Genomic DNA, 17,365 nt, shown 5'->3' with positions numbered 1-17,365 from the left:
TATTATTGTTTTCATATTATTTTGAGACAGTTTGAGTTGAGAAGTTTCAAGACCATTAATTTAAATTCTATTTTAAAGCTTATATCTGTTTGAGTCAATCTTCCGTTAAGTAGTCAGTCATTCCAAGGGTTTACTTGGGACCAACAATGACTCTTGAGTGCCGGCCACATTCAGGATGTAGTTTCATGGCGTGACAGGAATGCAGGTGCACTTCTGCTTCACATAGGAGCATCAACATCTTTATTCCAGTTTCGATTAGTAGAACTTGTGCTTGCACCTGCGAAACACGCCTGCAATTTTCTGTTTCTTCACTTTGTAAGTGTGTTGCACCTGTGAAACGCAGGTGCACTTCTTCTGTACGCAGGTTTGTTTCCAACTTCAATCAGTAGAATTTTAGCTTCACTCCTTCATTCTTCTCATTTTCAAGGAATGCCTGCATATAAAAGAAGGACCTAAAATCTCTTCAATTAGCATTAAAATATAGCAATGATTCATTTTTAAGAGTCGAATAAGTAGGTAAAATACCAACACACACTCAAAGTTAGAGGGTATATATTGTTGAAGTGTGTGACCATCTCATCTAAAAACTTAAGCATACTTTTAGTACGTGGAAATTTTTTTAAATTTTTGGGTGGCGGTGAGATTCGATCTCAGGACCTATGCCTGCTCTGATATCATGTAGAAGTGTGTGACCATCTTATTTAAAAGTTTAAGCAGTTAGAGAGAGCACACTTTTATTATTTAATTATATTCTCAACATATATATTAGTTAAGGCCAAGTTAAATAGCGCACTTATGTGTTATGTCATTAAAGAACTTGATAGATACATTTAGCAAAGTAAAAACTCCATGCTTCTGTTGTGGAGTCCACCCCCATGTGGTAAGAATATCCATGTGCCAATTTACTTGGCTGATTTTTTTTCATGAAGTCAAAGGTTGACAAGATGCAGAGGAAAATCTAAATATTCATGTGCCAATTTACTTGGCTGATTTCTTTTGCCTTGAAGTCAAATGTTGATAAGATGTGAAGAAAAATTAAGTAGGCGTTTGGCCATGCGATACCATATCACGATATGGTGTCGTGAGATGAAATCAGCGTTTGGACATGCGATTTTACGCTGATTTCATCTCATGATTCCATATCATGAGAGGTGATATCATATTCTCCAAAAACCATGATATGGAATCACCATGTGATTTCATATCATGATTTGAGATATTTTAATACAATAATTGATCCATGAGTTTATATTTTGTTAAAACAACCCCACATTTATATCTACTAACCATTTGTTTCATATGTAAATAAAATTTATAATCACATCATTACTTTTTAAAATTTATTATTCTCACCAATATAAAATTTATTATCACTTTAAATTTGGTGAATATAAATGATAAAGTAGAAATTCATTTGGTGAATATAAATGAGAACGAAGGGAGTAATACTTTTTTGATTTTTCATAATAAAAAAAAACGTCTTAATCTTATGACTAAGCATAATATTGATAAAAGACAATTTTCATTGGCGGTGCCGCACTTTCTTAATCTTAGTATTTGCAAAATGTTCGTTCACATGACTGAAGGATATCAAGTCCAATTGATTGAGGACTTGGGAAAATTTGATCAATTAGTTATTAATATTTAGTCAAGTGGACTAGTTATAATTTTTTTGATTAAATTTTATTAGAAGTGTTTTTGACTCAAACTTGTGGTAACTTTTTAAAATTTCGTTATTCAATAATATTTAACTATTGATTTTTCTTGTAAATAGTTAGAAGCTAGTGATGTTTGTTAATTTTTATCTTAGTGTATTTAACTTCTAAGTTAATATTTACTCACTAATGTATATTTTTTTTCTACTTTATAGGTTATTTGTAAGAGTAGTTGAGAGATATGAGCATATCAAGTACAATTTATGTTCAATTTTTTTAATTAAATTAAAGTTAGATGAAACAATTATTTAACTAAAGAACAAATAACTTTGTAATAATTTATTATGCGATTTTATAACTTTGTTTATTTGATAAGATTGAATAAACAATTGGGGCTATTTTAATAGTTTTACAACTTATGGGATTTTTATGTTTATGAGAAAATATACAACACAAAAATTCCATATTGCATGTCCAAACAAACCTTTAATTTCATCTCATGATTCCATATTATGATATCATATCATGATTCCATATCATGATACCATATCGCATGGCCAAACGGGCCCTTAAGTTTCTCCAATAGCATATTTCGAGGACCTCTTTCACTTCTTTCCGCACGCAAAAGAAAAGAGACAAAGAAGAGTGGGGCATTATACATAGTTGTTATATGTTTTTTTTTAATTTGCTGCTTAGAGATATGGAGGATACAATACCCTTCCTACAAGATGACTAGCATTCCTAGGTGGTCTTTAAAATTGTATTTCTTGATTTTGTTGGTTGTGGTAATATTCACACTTTATCATAGTAAAAAAAAAACTATATTAAGAAAATCCACATTATGTGAAAAAAAATACTTGTAATAGCAGGTAGTATTTTGTATATTAGATCTAATTCATGATATTATGTGATTATTTATATAAAAAAAAAAATATTACTTTTTTGGAATAGATTTGATAGTATGTTTCAGATAAATTGGTCAAGTTAGTGATTTTGCTAGTTTTTTGAAATTGGAGAGTATAAATTAGAAAAAAAAAAACAATTCAAAGTCTAAATATTGTTTGCAAAAAGTATGGTCAAACACAATTTCAACATTAAAAATTCCAAACAAAATGAACAATATTTAATTTTCGCAAAACGCCTGCTTAATCTACTTCATAAAATCTTAAGTTTAATATCCCAACAGCTACAATGGAATAGGGATGGCTAGCAGAGGTTGAGTTTTTGCCAAGGTAATACCAAATTTTTCCTCCATGTCTAAATCTTTAGGTGCAATTCCACCATGTAACTTCCAATTAAATGTATTTACCAATGAACCGAGCGTGACTGGAATCATCCTGATAGCCAAAGGCAATCCAGGGCAAATTCTTCGACCAGCACCAAATGGAATCAGCTCAAAATCCTGACCTCTAACATCTATTTCTGACTCCCAAAACCTCTCCGGCTTAAAGTCCAAAGGGTCTTCCCATAGACTAGAGTCCCGCCCTATCGTCCAAACTTCACAAGAACCTGGGAGTCTTTTGGAATAATATAGCCACAAAACTCAACATCTTCCTCTGCTTTACGGGGAATTAAGAAAGGAACTTGTGGGTGTATTCGAAAGGTTTCTTTCACGATGCACCTCAAGTACGGTAGTTTTGAAACATCAGTTTCATTTATTAGTTTGCCTCTGCCAATTACTTGTGCAAGTTCTTCTTGTACTTTCTCCAAAGTATGTGGATTCTTGAGAAGTTCAGCCATTGCCCATTCCAGTGTATTTGATGTAGTATCTGTCCCTGCTGCAAACGAGTCCTGCAAAACTTACTCGTGTAAGATCATATGATGTAGATGTCATATATGATCAAGTAAATAGATTCAAAACATATAAGTTGCTTTCAATTGGATAAAAGAGGACCAAACACTGTTGATAAAGTGTGGCATTATTGCCACAAACATTTTAGCAAACTACCAAACAACAACTTGTTGAGACATATATACAATTAAATATTATAAAATTATTTGCTCCACCCATCAAAACTTTTAGATGAGGTGATTGCATCATTTAAGATAATTGAGCATCAATCCATGTCAACCTTTTGCAGAGGACTATACTTTTGCACCGGAGAAAAACAAAATGAAGAGATAATTGAGGAGTGGAGAATAAATTTACCAGACACAGATGCTCGATATGATTCCTGTTGATTTCTCCAGGGCTAATGTTGAGAAGGGCATCTAACACATCAACATTTGCACGATTTCCCATTTCCCTTTCCTTTATCCGCTCATCGATCAAACCACTTATAAGGTGAAGAACCTTAGTAAAATAATCAGTCATGCGTCGCCTTCTACCTTGTGGGTCAATTTTTTGAAGAAAAGGGAAATAGTCGACCAAATTGGGTTTACCAGCCTCAACCATGATGTTCCACACCAATTCCTTAAATTCCTTAGCAGCATAAGCATTAGAGAATGGGTCAGTCAAATCTTTAGAGAAAATGGTGTTGGAAAGCAGATTCAGGGAAGTCCTGAAAGTTGCTCCGCCGATGTTGACTGCTTCACCATTTTTCCCATTCTTGTGACAGTAATCAATCAGCTCCTGGATTTTTTTTGTCCTAATATGCTCATTAGTGTCAAGCTTGTTACCTGAGAAGATGTGAATGTTTATAATCTTGCGAATTGTTTTCCACTGAGCGTTGTTGACAGGTATCCAAGTAACAGAGTAATTAGAGTGATTACAGGCATGGAGTGTATCAGGAACAGACCTATTGGAAAAGGCTAAATCTTGCTTTTGCATCACTTGTTTTGCCATGACGGACGACGAAATGACCAGAGTGTTTATTTGCCCCAATTTCAGATTCATAATTGGACCATATCTTTTTGCTAGTTGAGTAAGTGATATGTGAGGTCTGTCACCAAGCAAGTGAAGATTACCGATAATAGGCAAAGGGAATGGACCTGGTGCAACTCTTTTGCTTCTTCTAAGTGAAATCAATACTCCACGCACCATAAAACAGGCGAATAACAGTCCTAGCAAAATGTTAATGTACTCCATTTTTCTGTTATGAAATAGGGAGTATATTGGTTTTCAGTGTTTGTTTGAAGACATAAAAACTGAATTGGAAATTTGAAGAAGGAAGAGAGACTCTTGTTCAAGGAAAGGGGGCTAATAATACATACGTTAAACTTCCTGATTACTAGTCAAACATTTTTTGATAAAACTTTATTTACGAATAATAATTGATGTGCCTATTTTACCATTATATCCATATTAATTGACTCTAGTCTTGAATTTTAAATAAAATCATGAGAATGAGTAATTAATGCTAAAAATAAGTCTCCTTTTGGGATAATCTACACAGGCTAAACCTCCCCATCAATTAACTCTGACAAAACTCTTTTTATTTTCTTCTTTTGTATGTAAATAATTTTTGTATTGTTATGATGGAACGGGTGGTTCTTATAATGGTGGTTTGTGATGGTGATTTTCGTGAGAGTGATTTGCAGGTAATTGATTTACGTTTATTGTATCTCACTGTATGTGTGAAACATTTTTATATGTATGTCATGTAAAGGTTGTATGTTTTGTCAATGTCAATGTATGTTGTGCGTATTTCAAATGTTATACATGCCATACAATAAATAATAATACAAAGATTAGCTGGATTTTATACGTTTTGCAATATTAGTGTTGCTATGTTTAGTAAAGTTAATAGCTATTTTACATTCTACTCAAAGTCCCCCTCCTAGACCTCTCTAGTCTCGACTTGCTTCACAACGTCAAGTATATGGTCAACACCAAGGTCTTGTAGATGAGCCCACCAATGATAATGATGATGATAAGGATCACATATGGCAAACACACCGCCACATGATTGAACTTTAGTCTTATAGATACTAATTTATGTCTTTTATATATGGTGGTTTGAAAGAATTCGATATGTATTTTATGATTATATGCGAACTGTGAAGTAGAATTCTATAACCTATGACTTGTGTGAATTTTTAATTCAATTTTGAAGTCATTTCGAGTTGAATTTGATGTTGTGTGGGTTGGAGGATTTCAACTATGTGTTTGTTGTAGTTTGGTGGATTGTTGTAGCCTGAAATAGCTTAAGAGGAGACATAGGAGGCAGTTTAAAAAGAAGACAACAGTTGCTATATGGGGAGCTTTAATATTTTGCACTTGACAAGCAGAGAATAGACTGTGTAAAGGAATCGAGGAGTATACATGTAAATACAAGTTTCGTCATATCCCAAATGAAGAAGGAAATCAAGCAGAGAATAGACTGTGTAAAGGAATCGAGGATCGGAGAGCTAGGAGATGTCAATATTAGATGATAGTATCTTGTATATGAGATCTAATTCATGACATTATATGATTATCTATATCAAAAACACTACTCTTTTAGAGCAGATTTGATTGTATGTTTTCGACAAATTAGTCAAGTTGAGTGATTTTTACTAGTGTTTAGAGATTGGAGAGTATAAATCAAGTTTAGAATAAAAAAATCAAATTCTAAATATTCTTTGCAAGAAGTATGATCAAACACAACTTCTACATTGAAAATTCAAACAAAATGAACAATATTTGTTTTTTCATGGCAAACCACCTGCTTATTTAGCAACTACATAGGTTCTTAAGTTTATCCCAACAGTTACACCGGAATAGGGATAGCTAGCAGAGGTTGAGTTTTTGCCAAGGTAATACCAAAACTCTCCTCCATGTCCAAATCTTTAGGTGCAATTCCACCATGTAGCTTCCAATTAAATGTATTTAGCAATGAACCTAGTGCTACTGGAACCATCCTGATAGCCAAAGGCAATCCAGGGCAAATTCTTCTACCAGCGCCAAATGGAATGAGCTCAAAATTCCGACCTCTAAAGTCTATTTCTGACTCCCAAAACCTCTCCGGCTTAAAGTCCAAAGGATCTTCCCATAGACTAGAGTCGCGCCCTATTGCCCATACGTTCACAAGAACCTGGGAGTCTTTTGGAATAGTATAGCCACAAAAATCAACATCTTCCTCTGTTTTGCGCTGAATTAAGAAAGGAACTTGTGGGTGTATGCGAAAAGTTTCTTTGACGATGCACCTCAAGTAAGGTAATTTTGCAACATCAGCTTCATCTATTAGTTTGCCTCTGCCAATTATTTGTTCAAGTTCTTTTTGTGCTTTCTCCAAAGTATGTGGATTCTTGAGTAGTTCAGCCATTGCCCACTCCAATGTATTTGATATTGTATCGGTCCCTGCTGCAAACATTTCCTGCAAAACTTAATGGTTTAAGATCCTATGACGTGTTGCTTTCAATTAGACAAGCAGAAAATTGAGGATTGGAAAAAGAGGAGTGGAGAATAAATTAACCAGACACAGATGCTCGATATGATTCCTGTCGATTTCATCAGGGCTAATGTTGAGAAGGGCATCCAACACATCAACATTTGCCCGATTTCCCATGTTCCTTTCCTTTATCCGCTCATCGATCAAACCACTAATAAGGTGAAGAACCTTACTAAAATATTCAGTCAAGCGCCGCCTTATACCTTGTGGATCAATCCTCTTAAGTAAGGGGAAATAGTCCACCAAATTGGGTTTACCAACCTCAACCATGATGTTCCACACCAATTCCTTAAATTGCTTCGCAGAATCGGAAAATGGATCAGTCAAATCTTTAGAGAAAATGGTGTTGGAAATCAAATTCAGTGAAGTCCTGAAAGATGCTCTGCCCATATCTACTGCTTCACCAACTTTGCTACAGTTGTGACAGTAATCAATCAGGTCCTGGATCTTTTTAATTCTGAGATGCTCATTAGCGTCAAGCTTGTTACCTGAGAATATATAAAGGGGACAAAAATCAAATTTGGCCACATCTAAAATTTAATTCAACTTCAAATTTGCAGTGTTTACCTGAGAAGATGTGAGAGTTCATAACCTTGCGAAGAGTTCTCCATTGAGAGTTGTTGACAGGTAGCCATACAACAGATAAACCAGAGTGATTGCAGGCACGAAGGGCGTCTGGAACAAATCTATTGGAAAAGGCTAAATCTTGCTTTTGCAAGACTTGTTTTGCCAAGACGGACGAGGAAATGACGACTGTGTTTATTTGCCCCAATTTCAGATTCATAATTGGACCATGTTTTTTTGCGAGTTGAGCAAGTGATATGTGGGGTTTATGACCAAGCAAGTGAAGATTTCCGATGATAGGCAAAGGGAATGGACCTGGTGCAACTCTTTTGCTTCTTCTAACTGAAATAAATACTCCACGCACCAAAAAACAGATGAAGAAGAATCCTAGACAAATGTTCATATAGTCCATTTTTCTTGTGAGGTCTTGGGATGCAATGGAGCCATAGCTTTATATAGGGAGCCTCATGTGTTATTTCTCGTGTACTTTGCTATGAAATTTTTGACTTTTGTCTTTATACAAGTATATGACGAAAGTTATAGTTTGTCCTACATTTAACAACCTCTTCAATAGAATTTAATTTTAGATATACTTAACTTCAAAATTAAATACTTACATCCCTCTTATATTATGAAAATAAATATAAATAAACTAAAATCAAAATAAGAAATTTAAATACAATATGCTGGACATTTGCTTTGATAGAGTGGCTAGGGAAGGGGATATATCACCTAGGCAACAAAGAAGTGGAAGCAACAAAAACAAAAAGAAGACACATGGAAGGCAACATAGTTGGGACGGTAAAATGACGGAGGAGTTTGTTCGAAGGCACCTACCGATGTGACAAGCAAAGCAAAACCATTTGACAGTATCAATAGGTTCAACTAGATCCAATAAATCCATAAAGAAGGTATGAATCATCAAGTGTTGTTGGATATGTTTGAAGAAGAAGACAAGAGAAAATTACTTCAAGTTACTTTTGATGGACAATCAATCTTTTTTAATTCATGTTTTTGTAATAGAAAGTTTGAAGCTGGTAACTCAACTTTCTTCTTGATTGACATATTTTTACATTATTTAAGCATCCTCATTTGTAATATCATCATAGAGTGCATTACAAACTATGTGATGATAAGAAAATACTTAGTTCTCTCTAGCTCTTATTTTCTTCATACTTGTTAGGTAGCAGAAGTTAGGTACTTCATTAGGATTAGTAAGGTAAGACCTAACCTCCCTTGCTTGTACTATTGATATATTTTATGTTTAATAAAAGACCGCTAGACACTGTCTAGTGATAAATTTGCTTTAAAAAAAAATTAAATACAAAAAAATATTATCATTAATAAAATTATAAATTCTACTGTGTAAGAAAGTTATCACTAATAGTCGGTATATCTTATTAATTTTTATTCATCTATAAGTTTCGAAATATATACATGTTTACGAAAATATTTGTTTTCTATTTTAATCAAACTTCCACTATATGTAAGTCTAGGAAGCATGTCATCACATATATGCATATTTTCCAGACAAAGGCAATTTAGTCATTTGAGTATTGCTTTACTTTCCTCCATGCTGCCGCTGTTTGTGCAATGTGTTGGGAGAGTTATAGAGTTCATAAGACCCATTGTGATGACCCGCCACGTTATCACGCCATATAAGTGCCACATGGCATAAGTTTGCCCATGTGGAGGCCTTACATGGGAAGAATGCTAGCCCACAATGGAAGGTTCTAGAGACATGTGGAGAATTTCCATAGTATATCCTAAAATTCCATGGATTTGCATGAAAGTCCTTGAAATCTTCTAATTATATAGAGAATCTAGAATAAGAGCTTATTTGTAAATATGTAGGGACTTACATAACAATTACTATTTACGTATTAACCTCTAAGTTAGAAGTATAAATAGAGAAATAGTCATTTGTAAATTCAACAAGCAAAAGCAAGCAATTCTTCCAAGTCTTGAGTCGAGTTCAAGAAGACCTTCTTTCCCAACAACCTCATCTATGAGGCGAAACACACATTTTGGGAGTTGAAGCAGGCGGGAAGCATACTAACATATGTGAAGGAGTTTATCATCCTCACACTTCAAATTTCCAACCTCATAGATGAAGATATGTTGTTCCACTTCATGGATGGACTGCAAAATTGGACCAAGATGGAGTTGGAACGCCGACATGTTAGGATTATTGATGAAACCATCACGCAGGCCGAAGTTTTGGCAAACTTTAAGTATGACAAGCATGATAGAGGCAGAGGAGTGGAGATGAGAGGAAATTCTCGTGTCTTTCTTCTTTCCCTTAGCGATTTAGTGTAAAAAGGCTTAAGAGCTTGCAAGATCATGAAAGATTCGTGAGCGAGTTATCAAGTCCCGCACAGTGTGCTTAGTAGAAGTCGAAGGTCATGACACCATGCTACCTATAACAACGGCACCACTAAGTGTTCACATGTCATAGGACACTACATGATGCCATTTACTTTGCTTCTTCCGTATTAATTCATTTACCGCTAAATAATTATGTGGCAATAAATATTACAACTAAAAGAAAAATGGCCAAACACATATGCAAACCCTTAAACTTGTCCCTAAATTTTATTTTGGCACTCCAATTCAACTTTGTTCCATTTTAATCCTTCAACTCCAATTTTTATGTTCCATTTTGGCACTTCTTTCCAAAGAATCAACAAAGTGGGATGTGTGTACTTCACGTGCCATGACATGGCACAAAAACCAATTAAAAACACATACACAACTCCTCTAACATGCCCCCATTTTTCATTTTGTCATGCTAACTTAGTCTTGTTCCATTTTAATCCTTCAACTCAATTTTATATAGTATCATTTAAACACAAAATACTAAATTTATGATTTCTTTATTTTTATTTATGTTCTTCATTTCCACTTTTTCATTTTAAAAATCAATGTCATATCTTTTTTTTAATTTTTTTTTAATAATAATGGATGAACATCATTTTTAAAAAAATAATTTTTTTAGAGTTTCTGTACATTATTGTGTGAAAAAATAATCGACGAAAGTTTGTTGATTTTCTTTTTAAAAATAATTAATTAAATTAAATAACACCACATATTTATTTTTTCATATCTAGTCTATTTGGACTAACTCAAATATCAGCTTTCTAATTTTTCACTCAACTAAATATGAGTAAAAAAAATTCATGTTCATTGATTATTAATAACACTACAAAAAAATGTTGAAACTCGATAGACTTCGTTGGGTTGTCATTGATTTTCTTAAGAATGAAATTTGACGCACTTTCGTCGGTNACAAAGTGGGATGTGTGTACTTCACGTGCCATGACATGGCACAAAAACCAATTAAAAACACATACACAACTCCTCTAACATGCCCCCATTTTTCATTTTGTCATGCTAACTTAGTCTTGTTCCATTTTAATCCTTCAACTCAATTTTATATAGTATCATTTAAACACAAAATACTAAATTTATGATTTCTTTATTTTTATTTATGTTCTTCATTTCCACTTTTTCATTTTAAAAATCAACGTCATATCTTTTTTAATTTTTTTTTTAATAATAATGGATGAACATCATTTTAAAAAAATATATTTTTTAGAGTTTCTGTACATTATTGTGTGAAAAAATAATCGACGAAAGTTTGTTGATTTTCTTTTTTAAAATAATTAATTAAATCAAATAACACCACATATTTTTTTTTCATAGCTAGTCTATTTGGACTAACTCAAATATCAGCTTTCTAATTTTTCATTCAACTAAATACGAGTAAAAAAAATTCATGTTCATTGATAATTAATAACACTACAAAAAAATGTTGAAACTCGATAGACTTCATTGGGTTGTCATTGATTTTCTTAAGAATGAAAACTGACGCACTTTCGTCAGTTATTTTTCACGCAAAAATATAGGAAAACTCCTAAAAAGAAATTGTTACTTTCTTTTATAAAAAAAAAAACCACTGATCATCCATCAATTCTAATTTTTTACAATAACTAACGGATGCACGCCGATTTTTAAAATGCAAAATTGCAGTTGAATAACATATATAGAAAGGGAAAATGCATAAGTACCCCCTAGACTATGACCGAAATTGCAGAGACACACCTAAACTTAACTAGGGTCCTATTACCCCCCTAAACTAATTTAAAATGGAATAAATACACCACAAACGCTGATATGGCATAGAGAGTGTGCACACTCTCTTGAAGGCAAGTGATGAGTGCACAAATTAGACACATGTCATTTTTTGATTGGTAATTTTATAATTAGTTAGTACACATATTTATTGACAATAAAACTTATATATATTTAATTAATTTTATTTCTTTCTTGTAAAATATTTATTTTAATTTCTTTTCACTTTAAACTTTTTTCTAATTAATTTATTATCTTTTCACTTTTAATTATTTTTTAAAAAATAATGTGTATTTTTTTTAAAAAATAAAATTAAAAGTGTCCTTCAATTTTAACGTTTTAATTTTTTTTATGTTTTATTTGATTTTCTTCACTTATTTTGATATCCGTTCAAAATTAACTTATTTTAAATATAAGACATTTGAAATCAAATCAAAACGAAGACAAAGAAAATAAAATCAATAGAAAAATAAAAGAGAAAAAACAATGAATGTAGGTAAAAATGGAATAAGGTTGAGTTGGAGTTGAAGGGTTAAAATGGAACAAGGTGGAGTTGGAGTGCCAAAATGAAATTTAGGGACAAGTTTAAGTGTCTGCATATGTGTTTGGCCAAGAAAAATTTAGGCATAATACATATACACTCCCTTTAATTTGACCTCAGCTGACATTTATGCCCTCCAACTTTGAGTATACACAAGTAAACACATAAATTTGTATAAAATTCAATAAGTAGACACATACATCTTACATGACACAATACACATAGAACTTCATGTAGGACACCACGTGCACATAGGATATGTGTCTATTTGTCAATTTTATACAAGTTAAAGTGCCTATGTTTACACACCCAAAATTGGAGAATATAATCAATTGAGGCCAAGTTAAAAAGCCCGTTTATGTTTTATGCCTGAAAATCTATTGCAACTAAAAGATGTGTTGTTGCAGTGTGTGTAGTTTCAACAATGCATTTTAGAAGGTTCTAATTAGGATGAGTGACTACTTTCTTATGCTAAATTTCTAATTTTATAATTTAAGAACTACTCCTCTGTTCTTGGCAAAAATAGTTAATCCAAATAATATATTGTCATTACTGAAAACCAAGAAAGAAATACATAATCCTTGGTGGTGACATGGTCTTATTTCAAGGATACACAAGTATATATAGATCTACAAATACAATGACTTATATAGCATTTTGACAGTGCTCGACAGACATCCAAATGAATCCAACGCTTATAGAAATATTATACACTAGAATATTTTTACATATATTAATATGATATTGTAGTATTAATTCTTGATCTACCAACATCTACAGTGGAATAGGGATAGCTAGCAGAGGTTGAGCTTTTGCCAGGGTAATTCCAAATTTTTCCTCCATGTCCAAATCTTTAGGTGCAATTCCACCATCTAGCTTCCAATTAAAGGTATTTATCAATGAACCTAGCGCGATTTGAATCATCCTGATAGCCAAAGGCAATCCAGGGCAAATTCTTCGACCAGCACCAAATGGAATTAGCTCAAAATCCCGACCTCTAACATCTATATCTGACTCCCAAAACCTCTCCGGCTTAAAGTCCAAAGGGTCTTCCCATAGACTAGAGTCGCGCCCTATTGCCCATACGTTCACAAGAACCTGGGAGTCTTTTGGAATAGTATAGCCATAAAGATCAACATCCTCCTCAACTTTGTGCGGAATTAGGAAAGGAACTTGTGGGTGTATTCGAAAGGTTTCTTTTACGATGCACCTCAAGTAAGGTAATTTTGCAACATCAGCTTCATCTATTAGTTTGCCTCTGCCAATTACTTGTGCTAGTTCTTCTTGTGCTTTCTCGAAAGTATGTGGATTCTTGAGTAGTTCAGCCATAGCCCACTCCAATGTATTTGACATCGTATCGGTCCCTGCTGCAAACAAGTCCTGCAAAACTTACTGGTTTAAGATCCTATAGAATATACCATATAAAATCAAGTGAGATTCCAAACATATGTTGCTTTCAATTAGGCAAACTGAAATGTTGTCAAGGAAGAAAATGGGACCGAATACTGTTGATAAGGCATGGCATTATTGCCACAAGCATTTAACCAAGCTACCAAACAAACAACTTGTTGGAACATACAATTAATAAATACTCCCCTTCGATTTTGATTTGCCACCGAATTTAAGAAAATAACAAAGATTTTTAATTTTGTGATCTTAAATTGAAAATACGTAGAATGTATCAAATTGTCATTAATTCAATCTTATGATCTTAAACATATTATGTGAAAATTTATAATTAACTAGGTATGAAAATCATTTTTTTTTAAATCTATAAACTAAAAGGAAAAGTAAGATAACTAAATTCAAACCAAGAAAATATTTGATAAAATGTTCCCTCTACCCGTCACAACTCATCAGTAATTTATGGCAACCATTTGCACAGGACTATACTTTGCAGTGGAGTATACTATGCAACGTAGAGAAACAAATAAAATAAAACAAATGAACAGAAAGTTTCTTTAAATCGGACAAGTAGGAGTAGAGAATAAACCAACCAAACACAGTTGCTCGATTTGATTTCTGTCAATTTCATGAGGGCTAATGTCGAGAAGGGCATCTAACACATCAATATTTTCACGATTTCCCATTTCCCTTTCCTTTAGCCGCTCATCGATCAAATCACTCATAAGGTGAAGAATTTTAGTAAAATAATCAGTTGAGCGACGTCTTATACCTTGTGGATCAATCTTTTTAAGAAAGGGAAAATAGTCCACCAAATTGGGTTTACCAACTTCAACCATGATCTGCCACACCAATTCTTTAAATTCCTTAGCAGAATCGGAAAATGGATCAGTCAAATCTTTAGAGAAAATGGTGTTGGACAACATGTTATTAATCTGTGTATAAAAGAATCAGAATTACTGATTTCAATAAACTTTGCAGAAACACGAAGTAACCAAAGTTTTATAAACCAGTAAGAATAGATGAACATAAATTAATTGACAAAACTAAAATCTGTAAAAAAATGTACCACAATCTGGAAAAGTAGAATCAGAAAAAGATCAAGTCCACTGAATGCACAGTGTCCCCTTAAGGAAATTATTCCCCTCTAGTATCCGAGGTTTGATTTGGAATATATCCTCCCAGGATAGAATGATCTCAATCAGCAGTGTATTGATACCCAAAACTCTGGTGTCAGCGAACCACTCAACAGCAGTAAAACACACAAAGAAATTTTGTGCAGAAGAAGAAGAAGAAATCAGAAAAATTCGTAAGGAATAAATTTGAAGAATCAATGTATTTATAGGCAAGAGGAACTGGTTCCGAAAGGTTGCAATCCTTTCAGAATCCACACGACCATTCATGAAAGTTTGCAACCTTTCAAACGGTCATGGCTGTTTCTGAAAGTTGCAACCTTTCAGAACAGTCACTGCGGGAAATATAAATAAAACGGGAAAGATTTAAATAAAACGGGTTGAGCGTGGATCTGAGTCGGGTCGGGTCAATTAACAAATTAATTGAATCGGTTAATTAACTAATTAAAACGTTGGCCATTTAATTTAATTAATTAACTAAAATAATTAAAACAAACTTTGTCCAAAAATAATCTCTCGAACAATTTTCCAAATCCAAATCCAAAGCCGAAGCCGAAGCTGAGCCGAGCGAGCGACGACGACGACGGCACGAGGGGGGTCCCTCTTTCCAACCCTTTTAACAATTAATAGGAGTGTTTCTATATTTAAACTCTCCTATTTTTCTTTCCACCACCGATGAGGGACAAATGTCTTTTCAATGTCTTTTCAATAAAGCATAAGAGGACTTTTCAAGTTCTCAACTTTTCAAGTTCCCAACTTTTTCTAAGTTCCTCTTTCATCTTCCCTCAATTTCCCATTAACTCTTGCTACATACCCAACAATCCCCCACATTAATAGGCAATGGTTATAACATAAGGAATGCACGAACGAGTGTGTACTTTACAAGCAAGAATCAATTGCATCTGGATAAGTAGGTTTCCCCTTGGACTTTTCGTAGTGAACATATGTCGGATATACCCGGTCAATCGGTAGATGCGATATCTTTGAACCGTCGAGCTTTGGTGTATACCTAGACAACCATATGTCACACAATTAACTCTTTACCATTTATGGTTCTTACGGTTGTGTTTGTTTCAGCCATAAACACCTCCTGGTTTCATGAGTGTATAGATAATAGGCTTTTGACATAAAATTCTCTTTGAAGCGGCTTACACTTCACACTCACATAGGTGATTTCTTACCGTGTCATCTTGTAGATACAATATTTGGTCAAATCTGCCAAACTTAGCAAATCATTAAAAACTTTAAGCTTTATTAACTCATTAACAAGCCTTAAAGTCTTAACCTTGTTCCTGAACATTGTCTTCATTATGAGAATGGATTGAGTTGATTGACAATGTCGAACCGTCAATCACAACTTTGTTTTTCTCCTTGAATCTAGCTCTTGGGATCTCCAGTCTACTAGATAGAGATACCGCCATGCTGACTTATCCTAAGCCGTAAACCCATTCCCTTAGATGATCTTTCAACTGCCTCTCTCACTAGGCCTTTCGTTAGTGGATCTGACACATTATCGCTTGACTTCACATAGTCAATTGTGATAATTCCACTAGAGAGGAGTTGTCTTACGGTATTATGTTTCCGTTGTATATGACGAGACTTCCCGTTGTACATAACGCTCCCTATCCTACCTATTGCTGCTTGACTATCACAATGTATGCAAATAGGTCCCACAAGTTTGGGCTAGAATGAAATATCCCTTAAGAAATTCCGGAGCCATTCAGCTTCTTCACCGGCCTTATCTAAGGCAATGAATTCAGATTCCATTGTGGAGCGAGTGATACATGTCTGTTTGGATGATTTTCAAGAGACTACTCCTCCACCAAATGTAAACACATAACCACTTGTGGATTTTACTTCATTTGACCCGGTGATCCAATTTACATCACTATATCATTCAATCACGGCAGGATACTTATTATAATGCAAAGCGTAGTGTTGTGTATGTTTCAAATAACCCATCACACGTTTCATTGCCATCCAGTGAGTTTGATTCGGATTACTAGTGAACCGACTTAGTTTGCTAATAGCACATGCTATATCTGGTCGCGTACAATTCATAATATACATCAAACTTCCCAACACTCTGGCATATTCCACTTGAGAGTCACTTTCGCCTACATTCTTTTGAAATGTAAAGCTTAAATCAATTGGAGTTTTGACAACATTGAAATTCAAGTACTTGAACTTATCCAATACTTTTTCAATATAATGAGATTGAGATAATGCTAGTCCCTGAGGAGTTTTGAGAATCCTGATCCCTAAGATCAAATCAGCAACTCCTAAGTCCTTCATATCGAACTTGCTGGACAGCATGCGCTTAGTAGCATTTATATTGTCAATATCTTTACTCATTATTAACATGTCATCAACATACAAACAAACAATGACTTCATGATTCGGAACGTTTTTAATGTAAACACACTTATCACATTCGTTAATCTTGAATCCATTTGTCAACATTGTTTGATCAAATTTAGCATGCCATTGTTTGGGTGCTTGCTTGAGTCCATAAAGCGACTTCACAAGTCTGCACACTTTCTCTTCTTTACCAGGAACCACAAACCCTTCAGGTTGTTCCATGTAAATTTCTTCCTCCAACTCTCCATTTAAGAAGGCTGT

General features: G+C 33.9%; 1 protein-coding gene and 2 pseudogenes across 1 annotated transcript; all 3 read right to left on the bottom strand.

Moving 5' to 3' along the window:
- Positions 1 to 2,736: 2,736 nt before the first annotated feature.
- On the bottom strand, positions 2,737 to 4,789 carry LOC125848730 (geraniol 8-hydroxylase-like; annotated as a pseudogene).
- Positions 4,790 to 6,248: 1,459 nt separating this feature from the next.
- On the bottom strand, positions 6,249 to 7,978 carry LOC125848729 (geraniol 8-hydroxylase-like; annotated as a pseudogene).
- Positions 7,979 to 12,746: 4,768 nt separating this feature from the next.
- LOC125847113 (geraniol 8-hydroxylase-like) lies at positions 12,747 to 16,164 on the bottom strand. The gene is made up of 4 exons (XM_049526812.1): positions 16,159 to 16,164; positions 14,680 to 14,685; positions 14,204 to 14,545; positions 12,747 to 13,586 (listed from the first exon to the last, which is right to left on the bottom strand). Exons 1-4 carry the CDS (start codon positions 16,162 to 16,164, stop codon positions 12,981 to 12,983), a joined length of 960 nt encoding a protein of 319 aa, XP_049382769.1. The 3' UTR covers positions 12,747 to 12,980.
- Positions 16,165 to 17,365: the final 1,201 nt, after the last annotated feature.

The sequence above is a fragment of the Solanum stenotomum genome, chromosome 12 (assembly GCF_019186545.1).
Source record: "Solanum stenotomum isolate F172 chromosome 12, ASM1918654v1, whole genome shotgun sequence".
NCBI lineage: Eukaryota > Viridiplantae > Streptophyta > Magnoliopsida > Solanales > Solanaceae > Solanum > Solanum stenotomum.
This window is presented reverse-complemented; position numbering and strand designations above follow the sequence as displayed.

Coding starts and splice junctions, on each gene's coding strand:
- LOC125847113 (XM_049526812.1), bottom strand. Junction 13,587..14,203: donor AAATCGAGCAACTGTGTTTG/GTTGGTTTATTC, acceptor TAAGTTTTGCAG/GACTTGTTTGCAGCAGGGAC.